Source organism: Pogonomyrmex barbatus, unplaced genomic scaffold (assembly GCF_055798465.1).
Source record: "Pogonomyrmex barbatus isolate J1 unplaced genomic scaffold, ASM5579846v1 scaffold7, whole genome shotgun sequence".
Taxonomy (NCBI): Eukaryota; Metazoa; Arthropoda; class Insecta; order Hymenoptera; family Formicidae; genus Pogonomyrmex; species Pogonomyrmex barbatus.
The window spans coordinates 8,556,139-8,571,069 of record NW_028297171.1 but is presented as its reverse complement, the minus strand read 5'-3'; the positions used below and the strand labels follow the sequence as shown (position 1 = coordinate 8,571,069).

Below are 14,931 nucleotides of genomic sequence, written 5' to 3'. Positions count from 1 at the left end.
TCTCTTACCGAAATCGTTACTATTTCTCTCTTTCTTTCTCTCCCTCTTTCCTATCCGTTTATCTTTTAACTGGCGCCAAGTTGGACCCATCGTCGCGTCTGGGTCGTATCCAATTTTCAGAAATCGTAATTTCTCGTCGTTGCCACTGCAGCGTTAATGTGTGATCGTCCAAGTTCAACAAATATGACTACTTTTAGAAAATAAAATACTTTGCATCGCGGAAATAAAACTTCTTTCTTCGAGAATAAAATTATAAATATCATGAATTCCTATGTATGTTAAATAATAATTTCTATTTACTCAGAATTAAATTTGAGATCGCGAATATCAAATATTTAAAAACGCATGAGAATTTAGAGTACTTATACTTATTGATATCGTTTCCTTATAAACTTCACCCTCGCACTCAAATTAATGTAATAAAACTTGAAGCTAACGGCGAGATCAGGAGAGAAACGGGGAGGTGAACTTCTTTGTTATAATCACCTGGCGTGAAAAGATCGTTCGGTAGGGGAGGATTTGAGAGAGACAGTTAGAATATTGGAGGGTGCGAAGGCAGCGGCAATTATCGAGCGCGTCATTGTAATTGCATCGACGGTTTGGAGAGAGTAGAGATTAGATTCGGTATTCAGGAACTGGTGGTTTCCTCATTTTACCCTCCCCCCTTCTCTCTCTCTCTCTCTCTCTCTCTCTATCTCTATCTCTCTATCTTTCACAGTCTAGATTCAGACGCTAATTGGTAGGTCACCAGCGAATATTAATTATCATTCGATTGCAGAACGTGCAGTGTGCCATTACGTCCTATGAGATATCGCAACCCCGTGTCGTTCGATAAGCCGCAGCCGATTTCCCGCATGAGTTTCTATGCAAATGGCAGACCGAACACGCCGAACGCTCGCCAAAAACCATCGCGAGAAACCTTTTTAAACTTCCATTCTCTTGGATATAAAATATATGCGCACGTACGCACGTATATACACGTTCGTTTCCGTTCAAAAAGATTTGCGTAAAAAGTTTCTTCGAGCACTCGAGAGTGTTTTCCACATTTCCACACTGTTCCTAAATGTCTTTTATATTTTCAGAAAAAAACGTTTCATTTCAAGATGTTTGCGGCATTCATTTTACCGCCTAAATTTATGAATCTTTTATGTATAAAATCATATTTAAAATTCAATTCTGTCCCGCGGTTCGTGACTCACGCAAAGTGGATTTTAATCTCTCTCTCTGCCATTTTCCGTTTCATTTTCATATTTTATGCGTGTTTACGCGAATCATGTTTATTGTTTCATGTTCCCTCGGCACGAGTTACATAATGTCATTTCGCTTCAACGATCGATAACGTAAATTTGGCGTAAAATTTGCGCAGGCCGGGGTATATGCGTAAATGCCATGCACGGGGGTTAATCGCGCGAATTTGTTTGTCGCATACGCACGTGCGTAACGCACGTTACGAGGAGGAACGTCGCGCGATTTGGCTCGCGAGCGCAAACTTGGTAATTTCACCAATCCTCCCGTCAATCCCGTCGTGGCCGTGGAATTAACGAGCGATTTGCCCGCACTGATATTACCGCACGTTCCACGTAGCCGAGAAAGAGAGAAGGGCAAAAATATAAAATGCATCGTGCACACGTGTGATAAAACCAAATCGCGCGATAAAACCAAATTTTACTCGCTCCCGCGCGCATTTGTCATCGGAAAACTTTATTGCTTCGCAACGGCAATTTAATCTCGCAAGGTAACTCTACGCAACGATACGTTCTTCTCATGATGCGAATTTCATCCACGTGTTATATAAATTATCTGTAAAGTTGAGAAAGTTATTTTTTTTTTTTTTTTTAAAGTAACTCGTTATTGTTATCTACCTAAAAAAGAATGACTCGTTACTTTTTCCGGGATTGTTTTAACATCAAAACAAGAGCGGATTAAATAAAAGATTTATTTTCTAATATTTTTTGTTAAACTGTTAATAAAGACAATAAAACGTTTTATCTTAAATTTGCAAGATTCGCAAAAAATTAAGAAGACTTTAAAATGCTCGAAATGCAAGTAAAAAGATTGTGGTTTTCATTAAATTTATACACATTAATGCGTATCTCATATTAGCGCTCATTTTAATGATTAAATTTATATGGATTTTAAGCGATTATCAGAATTATATCGCTTGATTTTCGCATATGCCTCTTATTAAATCGAATATATGGCAATCCACATGAAATCGAATCTAGACCGGAATGCAGTAATTATTAGAGCATTCCGATTTGCTATTTAGGCTTGATTGCACGGTTTGATGTAGCTACATCTTGTTCGGTGTAACGAGAAGCGGAAAGGAAAACTGATATTCGCGATGGAAGCAATAAAAATATACGGTTGCCGTGTAATACGTTCGTATATGGTAATATCGGGAAATTCAATTTTCTGAGGTAGATCGTGAAACTCCATGGCACAAAATCAATCTCTGTGCGCGGAGATGTATTTTAAAAGCCTCCTCTCTATTGTCAATCACGCAAAGTAAAATAATGCTCGTATATATTAGTGAGAGTCAATAGCCCTCTCGACAAATTGCAAACGCATTCTATTTGATCAGGCCGATGCGATGCTCGTTGAAAGCACACCAACACCGTTTGCCGAAAAAAGAAAACTCGCCCGCCCGAAACTAGGCAAATAGTTTCGATAAACTAAAATTACGTTAATTAATGCTACTTCAGAAGACAAACACAACAGCAGGGAAAATTTATAAGCATAAATTTTAAAGCACAATTTTTCTTGCAACCTTCGATCGATATCGAGCGGTATTCTATGTTTAACTTTTTTTTTAACCATTGTTAGATAAATGCACGTTGTAAAAAGCAAAATTTGTGAGGAGTACCTTTTATGTATTTTAATATTTTATGTACATCCGTTATATAAATTTTTTTTTATGTTTCATATGTTCTCTTCTTTTTAATAGCGATGCGCGTTTACAGTAAAGAAACTACGATGCATTTGCCAATTGAAATATTCTGCTGCGAAATATCGCTGCAATTATGCGAGTACAATGTTCAAACGATGAGTTTGCCTTCTTTTCATCTGCGCTTTTTGCAGATACGTCCTCATTACAAATGTCCGATATCGACCGCGCCCGTTACGGAATTTCTTTTTACGAGATGGTTGGTTCTGAAAGGCGACGGAATGAATTCATCGCGCGGATGCAAAGAGTGAAAACGGGATCAGCTCTTTTTGCTTTCTTTCACATTAGCTTATTCGTATTCCTTTCTCGAATGAATAGGTCTTGAATACGCCAATGTATTCACGATAATAAGCAATGCTAGCTGTCATCACATTTGATCCGGAAAATTTCCTTCGAAAAACGAAATAATTCGCAATAATTTCGTGCCTATAAACAAATGTTTCCATCTTCGTGGTATATTCTTAAATATACATTATATCATAATTGTAACAAATTATTAAAAAAAAATTTATATTTATAAATGAATTCCTATTTTTTATTATTAAATATAATGTAAATATAATGTAAAAATTATTTTACATTATCTAATTATTAAATATGTATTATATTATCATACATATTTTTATATAGTACAGTAATTCATTACAATTAAAATTTTTAATATCTTAATTAGTAATTTATATCATATTTTATTCCATACATTTCGGTGTGCTCATTAAAGAAAAAAATATTTCCGATAAATTTTCCATTTTGGCCATAGGTAATTACTAATTAGCTTAAACGAACTTACCTCACATATTTATGAATTTAAGGCTTATGAATCATATAAACACAAAAGAATATGGATGAAATAAATAAACAAAATTGTTACTTTTTTAGGTGCTCCTGAAGGTAAATTGTGGGGCAATATACCAGGTGGACCACTGCCACCGGAGCAACCGCCGCCACCTCCGACGACGACTACGACGACGACGACAACGTACAGACCTTGGAGGACAAGACCCACTAGGCCCAATCACTATCCAGACGACGGCAGACCTCGGCAGCCGGCTCGTTATCCTCAGAAACCCGATTATCGGCCGCACAAACCCCATCGGCATCACACGACGTGGTCGACGACGACGACAACGACGACGATGAGGCCCACGCCGAGATTCAGGCATCGATGGACTCCGCCACAGCAGGACGATGTGCCTGACAAATGCGACACGAGCTACGACGCCATCAGCATCATCCGCAGAGAGGTCTTCGTTTTCAAAGGACGAGTAAGCAACAATGAAATTTAAAAAGAAGGAAGAAATGCAAGGATGGAGAAAGTTAGAATCTTTTTATAGGAATAGGCTTGATGAATCTTAGAATATGATGCTGAACTTTTTAGGCAATTATTTCGCTTCATTGAAGAAAAAATCTTGATAGTTATTTTCAAAAAACAAAAAATAAACGTTCAGTATTTTATATCTTTAGTTTTTCAATTACCAAACGTATAATAAAATTATTCGTGAAATAAAAAAAATATGTACCATCGTATTAAAGAAATGTTTTTATCCGTTATTTCAGTACCTATGGCGAATAGGAGATCAGGGTATCTATGAAGGATATCCAGCGGAGATCACCAGGTTATTTAATCTGCCAAGGAACATCGATCATGTGGACGCTGTGTACGAGCGACCGGATAAGAAAATAGTTTTCTTCATCGATCGCGAGTACTACGTCTTTGACGCCAATCATCTAGTGCCGGGTTATCCGAAACCGCTCACAAATCTGGGATTGCCATCTTCCTTAGAAAAAATCGACGGCGCTATGGTGTGGGGCCACAACGGCAGAACTTATTTCTTCAGCGGCTCCATGTATTGGAGGTGATTGAAATATGATTCTTATATCTTCTTTTTGTCTATAAATTATTAATTATTGCAGTCTTAAACTTCCAACTTTCAACCATCTAAAGTTAAATAAAAAATAATATTAATTTAGAGTAAAAACATGTTTCAATTTTCATTTACAATTTTCAGACACATAATGAAATTTGTGTCAATTGATATTTGCAATCTGATTTGCATTTTATATATATTTTTTAATTCTTAAATAATATTTAATATTATTATTATAAATAATATTCTCCAATTTAATCCTATCTTTACTCCATGCAGGTTCGACGAATCTGTTAATTATGTGGAACTTGATTATCCCAGGGACATGAGCATGTTCGCTGGCGTCGGAAATGACATCGACGCCGTTTTCCAGTGGAAAAATGGTAAATTTCGAAAAACAACATTGCCGATCAAAATCCCTTTGTCAGAAAGAAATAATTGCTTAAATATTACTCTATTAAAATAATTATCCTATTATACGAATAAATTTAATTTAACTTTTAATATCAAATGTGATATATTTTTAATGAAAATAGTATATTTTCTCATTGTGCAAAAGAGAAATTTTAGGCAACTACATAATGTTCCTTGATATTTTATTCATTTCTAATTTTTCTTGTATAATAAAATAATCTCTTTGTAAATAATTCTCTATGTAAAATTTGTTTAGCTCTCTATAATTCTTCCTTTTTTTACGACAGGCAAGACGTATTTCTTCAAAGGCAAAGGTTTCTGGGAATTTGACGATCTTAGGATGAGGGTGGCACATGAGAAGCAGAAATTGTCGGCACCAGTCTGGATGGGTTGTCCGCCACCGGACGTGGAGACGAACGACATTGAGACCAACCTGCCCAGGAAGTCGAGAATTATCTCCGCTTCCGCCACTGTTGTCACAGGAGAAATTATGCCGATATTTGCCATGGTTGTTGCGAGCTTTGTCACAAGGATAATGTACGTGTAAAAACAAGGTAATTATTTATTGTCATTGTAATATTCATTTTTTTAGTAGCAAATATAAATATAGTTTCAAAAAGTATGTATGATAATAAAATAATATTTAATATTAAATATTATTAACATCAGCATTTAAAGCAGACGATAAAATAATAATAATGAGATGCAGAATTTAATTTTTAATAATTTTTAATAATAATTGTAAATATTATATGTAAATTGTCAATTGTCAACAAAATCAGAGATATAATTATGAAGTAATTATACGTAATTCCATTTATATATAAAATTTTGTAAACTTATATGGTTTGAAATTTTTTAATTTAATAACTAAATTTTGAATGCCTTTAAATCAAGAATTTGAAAATAAAAGAACTATTATTATATTCTTCTGCCTTTTTGTGCTTTCAGATTATAAATTGAATCTTGTCCTTCCAGCTGACGATGTACGACGGGAAGAATTTTGTACCTCACCTAAGAATTTTGCGTGCGAAATACGAATATCAGAAAATCAATCGGATTTTTAAAGTGAGGACATCGACGGATTGGCGAACACAAGAGATGGAAGATCGTTCGTATATCGACGGTCTGGAATTTCAAAGGAATACCTGTGGCACTCACATCTACGGAATCGACTTCGTCGCCGAGCCTTCCGATGAAGAAATCTCGATTACAGTTCGAAGTTCTAAAGAAGATATCGAACTAAGTCACGAAGCCATATCTTCAACGAAAATATATTTTATGATGATGAATCATATAATGCTGAGATATATTACGAAGGCAGAACATTTTTTTCTATACATTTTTTACTTCCATTTTCTATTTCGGTATACTACAAAATTATTGACTTAATTTTGTAAGAGATATGTGACTTAGGTCTATATCATCAATCTCAGAAAGACCACTGCGCTGAAAAGCATATTTTTGTATACTGCCTTTTACACGATCGCATTTATGTGCAAAACAATTAACTTAAGATGTAATTTTTATATATCGCATAACAAACAAATGATCAATCCTCGTAAAGATTAAAAAAAAAACAATAGAGAGAAAGATTTCTTGAGGATATCATAATTTTGCGATATCAATTTATAAACTACCACTGCCGAAAATCCATCCAACGTTTTTTCAATACTCCTTTTACAAAGCTTTTTTAATTGAAATAAGAATTCTCGTCACATACATTCTTTCCAAGGATTTCTTTCCAAGCGTCAACAAGAAATTCCGCGATCGTCCTGTTGTAAATTGCGACACGATTATTCGTAGTCGCAATCAAATTGACAATCTCTAAACGATAAAATAGTCGATTCCAAGAGCCGTATTTTATATAAATATTAATTATTGATATCGTATAATACTTAGCAGAAGAGGACACGGGCAAAATGCAGTGTCGCCAGTTTTATAAACTGTGATATTTATATACCGCGCGCGATCAAGTAGTTAGTGTAATATCAAAGAAATAGAGTCAAATTTATATACAATACTGGTGTATTCAAGATGCTTACCTGCGGTCGTATTTTCTGATTTGTTTTAGGTCGATTTTCTATCAGCATAAAACACCAATGGATTTTTAAATTACAAATGAATAAAAAACCTCAAGATTGCAAATTAAATAACGAAATCTTATTTCGCATTTAATTTCGAATTTCAATTCAGGCAGAATTTTTAAATCGAAATCTTCAATAATTGAGATGCTAATTTAAAAAATTAAAATGTAAAGAAAGGAAAGTAGAGACTATTTAAATTTTTGCGAAAGAGAAATTGGCTGCGATTTTAATATCGCGATATGTCTGTACAAAGTTTTTAGTAATGTATTTCTCCAACATACATTTCTGTATATATATATATATATATATATATATATATATATATATATATATATATATATAAACATGTTACATATAATTATATAAAATATAAGTCGCGCATATTGCAGAAATGTACTATATATCCTAGCGCGCAGTATCGAAACGAAGACGAGGGATATAAATGATATATTTCTCTTTTAACTTGATGATTTTATCATCTAATTGAGACTACCTTTATTATGACGAAATAAGCGCATCGAACAATACATCTCACATTTCAGGAGATGCGAGAGCCCTCCAAGAAACTCTTTGTTTATTCCAAACTTAAAGGAAAATTAGTGTAATGTGCTGATTATATGCTGTATACGTATTTTATATATTGTCAGTTCGTGCTTTATTTGTGTATATATGAAAATAAAGTGATTTTACCGAACATATTTATCATTCTACAGAATATTTCTTATCAAAAATACTAAGAAATGGAGAAAGAAATACACTTTGTATGCTTATCATTCATATATATTGTTCATATATTTAACAAAAGCATGTACATTCTGAATCAACTTTAGGATATGTCAACAGAATCTTTTCTTTTTTTTTATACAGCATATTTATATATCGCATTTTGCGGCAACTGGACAGATATAATTACGATTATCTCATTTGTTCCTCGCGGTATGATTAATTTATTCCAGGTTGAGCAAAGAATACGACGACCATGATGCGTTCAAACTCAGACTTTGCTATCTGCGGAGTGCTTACATAAATTTCTCTAACTAACAATTACCTCACATGGTTCATGTAAAAATAAAACAATAAAATTCACAATAAATAATGTAATTCGAGAATTATTTATATATATTTTTATCGATAAACATAAACACGTGATCACATGATACGTATACAGCCCCCAAAGATCCAGGCCTTTATAGGCTCGTCCCGATATTTATTATTAGAGATAAGCGATATTGGCGTGTATCTTACTAAGCGTATGTTCGAATCGCACCATAGCGCGTCTTTGGAGATCTCAATATTGCGTTCTCGACGTAAGAGAGCCTCATCGAAACTCATGAGGTCGTCGACGAGGCTCACACGAAGAGGCCGCTCTCAGCCGCTGCTAGGGACACAAATCCGATTGGTCCATCCAGGGGTTCAAAGCTCGCAAAGTGGACCGCACAATCGTGTCCACCTCAGCCATCGCACCCATCCCCGTATCGCCGCACATCAGCGTCTTGGACACGCAATGCACTTCTTTGTAGCCCCAAGATTTAAGCAGCGATACCTGAAAAAACACAAAATGATTGTTCATCATGACAATTCATGATTATTTTTATTATAAAAAAAAAAAACTCAATCAAAAAACTATCTCACTTGAGGCATTGTAATCGGATGTTCCCACATCCTGGTGTTCATAGCTGGACAGAAGAGGAGCGGCTTTGCAGGGTCCCATGCACGCGCCACGCAGGTAACAATATTGTCGCATATGCCGCTGGCAATCTTGCCCAAGGTGTTGGCATCCAACGGCGCTATCACGAACACATCTGCCCATTTCACCAGGTCTATGTGCAATACCGGGTCACCTCGATCCTGCCAGGCTGCCCACTCCACTGTATCAGATAAGACCTGGATCTCAGGCGGTAGCTGAGCATCCTTCAGAAAGTGTTTAGCTCTCTCCGTCACGACTACTCTGACCTCCAGATGGTTCTGTCGCAGTATTTCCACCAACTGCGGCAGCTTAATCGTGGCCACGCTACCAGTGCAGCCTACTAATACTTTCTTCCTAGAGGAGCTTGCCATTTTCTTCACCTCTATTTCCTGTTCCTTATGAATCTGTATTAAGTCTGATAGAATTTATCAGTTTTCAACGTGATAAATATCGGAACTCTCTATTATATTTATGGGATATTTTTATTCTCTTAGGCCACTTGGGTTGCAACACAATTCAGCCACAACAAGCTACGAGGATACCTTTACATTAAAGCTTTGACAAGCCCGACCCAACAAGTGTCGAGCTATATATAACTTAATTTTCAATCTTTCTTCTTACGAAAATAAAAGATAGATACGCAAATTTTTAGTATTGTTCAGTTTCTTTCTCTTCTTACTTGGTCTCCCTCTTAAACCTATTGTTTTTACTGTTATTATCTCTCAACACACTCGCGTGGAGGAAGTCTTTGTTACTCCTGGCAGTGCGTATTCTTGTTTGAACACACTAAATCGCCGAACTGTTGTCTGGCATTTTATTTACATTGAAAGTTCCAAGAGCACCGATTAGATGAGGAAGTGCATCGGGCACTCTCGAGAGAGGAACAAGTAACAATGACAACGATGTCGACGATGGCAACGATGGACCCCTCCTTCTCGGGGTAATCTACTCTCGGAGAACGATATCGACGTTACGTTTCCTTGGTGTCCTTGATCTCGTCGGCGAAGCCGAGCTTGGACCATTCCTCGCGCGCCATCAGCTCGTGGTCCATGCGGCAGCCGAGGTACTCCTTGGCGACGTCGCGGCACATCGTGTTCTGATTGCGATTCTCGACCAAGCAGCGCATGTACTTGATCATGGTGCTCTTGCAACGGCCCTCATGGTCCAACGGGAAGCTGCCCCGCTCTGGTGGCGTCGGCGTGAACAGCCTCTGGGAAAACGTGTACGAGGACATAATACGCCACTTCACGGCTGTGCGGAGATCATGCGAGGAACACTACGTGTGGAGAAAAAAAAAACGCAGAAAAACGACCTCTCAGCCCACTCGTTGCCTCGCCATCTTGGCTGGCTGTGATCATCCCGTACTTCCTCCTTTCCTCTCCCCCTGCTCGGCCACAGTGTCAATTCAATGAACACCCCCGGAGGAAAAGGTGAGACTGGGTGAGACGATTTCCAGTGCCATCTGTCCCTGGTCTTACAAGTGGCGAACTAAAATGCACACGTGACGAGAATACGCGATTGGTGCTAATTTTGAGCTTTTTGTGTCCTCTATTTCCATTTTTACATCATATTATGATATCTAATATCTCATGTATGTATTGTGTTAGATATCATATGATATCTAACACAATACATACATGATAAGATTATTTGCATTACTTTCTGTCTGAGCTATCTGTTAATGACCGGCTGAGCATGATTCGCAACTTACGAATGTGTTCGTGAATATAAAGTATGACAATCATATACAACACATGTACACACACGTGTCTCTATAGATTAGATATAGGCTCTCAACATCACTTCAGTATATCTCCATTATATAAAAGTTGTTATTATATCAATTTCAATGTTGCATTATATCATTCATAAACGATAAAACCGAAAAGAGAAATGATCATTCAAAAAAACAAGAAAAATAAATCGAAAATATAGAATAAAATTTTAAAAAAATTTTTTATTGAGGTTTCGTTTTCGAGAAAATTAAATTTGAAAATTTGTTAGGTATATATTTGCTAATATCTCTATATTGAATATTTGAATATTGAATTTTCAATTACATTAGAATAAAATAATTAAAACAAAGAAAATTTAAATTTGTTTTTATAAACTAGCTATAATAAAGAAAATTACCTTTTTATAAGTTTTATGTAAAAAGGAAATTTTTTTTGTATTCAATCACGACGAATTTTTTTCCATTTCAGTACTTAGAAGCATTTATTTTACAACATTTATTGACGAGAATAATATTTTGTCATCCAGTGAGAACATTTGTTAACATTTATTATCAACTTATCTCTCGTCAAATATCATAAAAGAATTCTAAAAATACTGAAGCGATATAAAAAGAGGAAGGACGCAAGATTGTAATTGAAAAAAATAATACCCCACCATAAATTTCTATTCCAATCCAAAGTCTAACTTAGAAAATCATAACAGAATGATGCAATTGATAATTTTAAAATAAAAATAATGTCGAAAACAATAAGATATTAACAAAATCTCTCTTTTTCGATTAATTTTCTCGATTAATTTTATCATTTGTCAAATTAATTTTTTGACAATTGATTAAAAGGTAAGATTTATTTATAATTTTTTATTAATAATAAATCTGCTGTAGATAAGAAGATATTTATTGAAATATTTCTTCTTACTAGATTATTTCTTCTTATTAGATATCTCTCGATGTTGCAATAAGCTTGTATGTGTCATTTGATTATCATCAAATATCCATTTAACATATATAACGTACTTAATTTATATCCTTCTATATCTCATCGAAACATTTTTATCAATGTAATCATTTATACATCCAAGAATGATAACGAATGCGTTGCAATCGGACCCATGTTTACTTCATCATATTTAAACAAGCATATCTGCGTGTCCAGCCGCAGAACGAAAAAGTTCGCTTGTGTGTTAACATTTCTGTGTGAACTTTACCTTCTGTAATTAGCTTGTTATCCCCAATCATACCCACGAAAAAAAATTATCATTTTTATTTCGCGAGCAAGGAGACTGTTAATGAAACATGGATTTCAAAGATTTAAAAGTGGAACGCGTCGAGGGTGAGTTGGCGGCCAAACTATTAAAAATGTATCCGGTTCACAAACGCGGATTTGTTAAAATCGGTGAGAAAAAATGGTTCATGCCCTATAAATATACCGAGACCGGCGATAAAATATATAACTTTGAGACTCGCCCAGATGACACGTGGATCGTTACACATCCTAGAACAGGTAAGTCTTAATGAAATTGTTGGTGCTGATTTTGTATTGCCATTTTTAATCTTCTTCTTTTTTCTTTGAAAGAAAACTTTTTTGCAATTAATCTTTTTGCTTCTTCTTTTATTAAATTCGCTGTTATATAATTAATTTCCTTTTTACACGTATAATTTTGCTGACCTTTGTAATTTTTAAGAAGCAATTTCGTGAAAATAGAGATCTTTTACAAGATAAGTACTTTCAAAGTTGTAATCAAATTTATTTTTTTATTAATTTTGTTATTTATTATGGCTAATTAAGTTTCTCTTTCAGCAACCAGTTCTGAATATTATCTGATTAATTAAATTCATTTATGCATCGATTAGGTACAACGGTGACGCAAGAACTTATATGGCTGGTGGCGAATGACATGAATTTTGATGAAGCACGTCGAAGACATTTATTAGAGAGATTTCCTTTTGTAGAGTACAGTATAACATGTATATATATGTGTAGTAAAAAAGTAGAGAATGCGATTTTTCTTCTTATATGATATTCGTATTTTTTACATTATTAGAGAAAAATTTTCTCACAAAAAGAACAACAAAATTTTCAGTTAAATTTCATTTTAAAGACTGATAACGAATGCGTTTAAAATATTTCTTTGCTATGTACATTATTTATTCAAAATGAATAAGATCAAATCTTTTGGAAAAAGAATCTAAAAGAAAATATGAAAATTCTTAATTACTATTTTATTTATTACTATTATATCTTTTTATGAATGATAATAAAATAATATTATATCTCCTAAATTAAAAAGCAATTTTATTAGAAAAAAAATTCTTTTTCTTTTTAGGATAGGAGCAATATTAGACAGCCATATCGTAGTGAAAGATATTCCTGACAGAATTAATACGGAAAGAACTAGCATTGAATTTGTGCAAGAACAGCCATCTCCGCGTTTCATCAAGAGTCATATGCCTCTCGAACTGTTGCCAACAGTCCTAAATAGCTCGTGCAAGGTGTGTTTACAATCAAATATTTCATAAATTATTAAATATATACTATATAAACGTATACTATATTGTACATATTGCTTTTAAAAAGAAAAGATTTAACAAACGGATTACAAAATCAAATTACTCTTTTTCTAGAAATTTTCATTTCAAACTTTCAAAAAATTTATTATTTATATAAATTTCAGTGTTGTAGCATTCAGCTGTTTTAAATAATATTCCAGAACAATTTTTTATCTAAATTTATAGTATATCAAAGTGGTACATAAAAAAATTAAAATCTCAATTTTTTTATATCGAAGTAACACTTTTCAGAAATGTTTTTTTTTTTTTATTCTCAGATCATATATGTCGCAAGAAATCCAAGAGACGTAATGGTTTCGTGGTACAATTTCCAAAAGAACATAATACATTTCCAATACCAGGGAACTTTCGAGCAGTTCTGCGATCTTTTCATGAATGATCACAGTAAATATTATTTAAAATGTCAATGAATCTTTTTCGTTTAATTTCTTTTTTCTTAGTTAATATTTTAAGAGCCAATCTTTCGCAATTTCAGCGCAATGGAGTCCGTACTGGGAACATGTAAAAGGAGCTTGGGCGATAAGACAAAATAGAGCAAATATGTTGTTTCTCTTTTATGAAGATATAATAAAGGTGAGATAGACAGAAATTTTATCGTTGAACAGTTTTATATAGCAAGATTTAAAATTTTTGAAATTTTAAATATTATTAATATACATAATGTACAATATTTTCTACTGTTTAAATAAACATTACATCCTGATTATCCTTTTCAAGAAGATATTTTTTAATATAATTATAATAATATATACGTACAGATTGCAATGTTAATTTCTAAAATCAGTCATAAATTCAATAAAATACAATTCAAATATAAATAATAAACAGAATCATTTATCTAGATTTTTTTCATAAAATAGCATTAAAAAATTTTATTATGTTCATTAACGTTCTTAATTTTTATTTACTTATCAACAAAATTAATGCATTAATTTAACTTGTATATTGAAAATTTGAAATGTCATTTAGATAACTAATTATAACTGCTAAATCTAGAAGCAATTATATATTTGATAATAGAAATATAGCATCCATGATTAGAAATACTATGTACATTTATAATATAAGGATATTATAATCTTAAAATTAATATTCTCTCTCTATCTCGTACAGGATTTACCTGGAACCATCAAAAAAGTTGCTGCATTCTTCGGTAAAAGTTATAATAATGAGATGATCGCCAAATTGATAGAGCACTTAAAAATAGAGAACTTTCGTAAAAATCCTATGGTAAATGAAGCGAGTCCCGGCCTTGCGATACAACCGGAAGCGTTTATTCGCCAGGGAGCAACGGGTGGTTGGAAAAAGATGTTCACACCAGAAATCGAGGAAAAATTCAGCAAATGGATCGCTGACAATTTGAAGGATTCGGATTTGGTTTTTCCAATCAGTAGTTGAGATTTGTAGATTCTTTGTCTAATTACATTTTTTAAAATGACGATACATGGTTGGCGATGTAGATAAGCATTTATCTAAAATTTACATATATAAATTCAAAAAGTAAAAACAAACATGATTAGATCATCGAAAATTGTTCGTATTTTTTTACTGAACCGGTTTTCGAACAATGTTGTGATCAATTCATGAACAATCATAATAAATTTCGCAAAAACCCAATAAAT

General features: G+C 33.7%; 4 protein-coding genes across 6 annotated transcripts in view; 2 read left to right on the top strand and 2 right to left on the bottom strand.

Annotated features, from left to right (window-relative positions):
- Mmp2 (Matrix metalloproteinase 2) overlaps window positions 1-8,010 on the top strand; it is a 187,830-nt gene extending 179,820 nt beyond the window's left edge. For 2 of the 3 annotated variants that reach the window (XM_089083307.1, XM_089083306.1), the window contains exons 8-12: window positions 3,827-4,212; window positions 4,505-4,803; window positions 5,095-5,198; window positions 5,517-5,783; window positions 6,181-8,010. In XM_089083307.1, the coding sequence (XP_088939433.1) occupies window positions 3,827-4,212; window positions 4,505-4,803; window positions 5,095-5,198; window positions 5,517-5,776 (1,049 nt within the window). In that variant the 3' untranslated portion in view covers window positions 5,777-5,783; window positions 6,181-8,010. The remainder of the gene's footprint in view (window positions 1-3,826; window positions 4,213-4,504; window positions 4,804-5,094; window positions 5,199-5,516; window positions 5,784-6,180) is intronic. The other variant, XM_089083308.1, reaches the window with a different exon arrangement.
- Window positions 8,011-8,074: 64 nt separating this feature from the next.
- On the bottom strand, window positions 8,075-9,447 carry Ppcdc (phosphopantothenoylcysteine decarboxylase). The gene is made up of 2 exons (XM_011639018.3): window positions 8,949-9,447; window positions 8,075-8,859 (listed from the first exon to the last, which is right to left on the bottom strand). Exons 1-2 carry the CDS (start codon window positions 9,372-9,374, stop codon window positions 8,695-8,697), a joined length of 591 nt encoding a protein of 196 aa, XP_011637320.1. The 5' UTR covers window positions 9,375-9,447; the 3' UTR covers window positions 8,075-8,694.
- A 218-nt stretch (window positions 9,448-9,665) lies between these two features.
- LOC105427230 (cytochrome c oxidase assembly protein COX19) lies at window positions 9,666-10,456 on the bottom strand. The gene has a single exon (XM_011638928.3). It carries the CDS (start codon window positions 10,235-10,237, stop codon window positions 9,974-9,976), a length of 264 nt encoding a protein of 87 aa, XP_011637230.2. The 5' UTR covers window positions 10,238-10,456; the 3' UTR covers window positions 9,666-9,973.
- Window positions 10,457-11,692: 1,236 nt separating this feature from the next.
- Window positions 11,693-14,930, top strand: LOC105434037 (sulfotransferase 1C4-like). The gene is made up of 6 exons (XM_011649609.3): window positions 11,693-12,242; window positions 12,593-12,692; window positions 13,066-13,231; window positions 13,567-13,693; window positions 13,785-13,882; window positions 14,423-14,930. The coding sequence occupies exons 1-6, from the start codon at window positions 12,035-12,037 to the stop codon at window positions 14,705-14,707; spliced, it is 984 nt and encodes a 327-aa protein (XP_011647911.2). The 5' UTR covers window positions 11,693-12,034; the 3' UTR covers window positions 14,708-14,930.
- The last annotated feature ends 1 nt before the right edge of the window (window position 14,931 follows it).

Excerpts from the sequence above, each read along its gene's own strand:
- Ppcdc (XM_011639018.3), bottom strand. The coding sequence starts at position 9,374 with ATGGCAAGCTCCTCTAGGAAGAAAGTATTAGTAGGCTGCACTGGTAGC. Across the intron at positions 8,860-8,948 it reads ATCCGATTACAATGCCTCAA|GTATCGCTGCTTAAATCTTG; the intron begins GTGAGATAGTTT and ends GTGTTTTTTCAG.
- LOC105427230 (XM_011638928.3), bottom strand. The coding sequence starts at position 10,237 with ATGTCCTCGTACACGTTTTCCCAGAGGCTGTTCACGCCGACGCCACCA.
- LOC105434037 (XM_011649609.3), top strand. The coding sequence starts at position 12,035 with ATGGATTTCAAAGATTTAAAAGTGGAACGCGTCGAGGGTGAGTTGGCG. Across the intron at positions 12,693-13,065 it reads GAGAGATTTCCTTTTGTAGA|GATAGGAGCAATATTAGACA; the intron begins GTACAGTATAAC and ends TTTTCTTTTTAG. Across the intron at positions 13,883-14,422 it reads TTTATGAAGATATAATAAAG|GATTTACCTGGAACCATCAA; the intron begins GTGAGATAGACA and ends TATCTCGTACAG.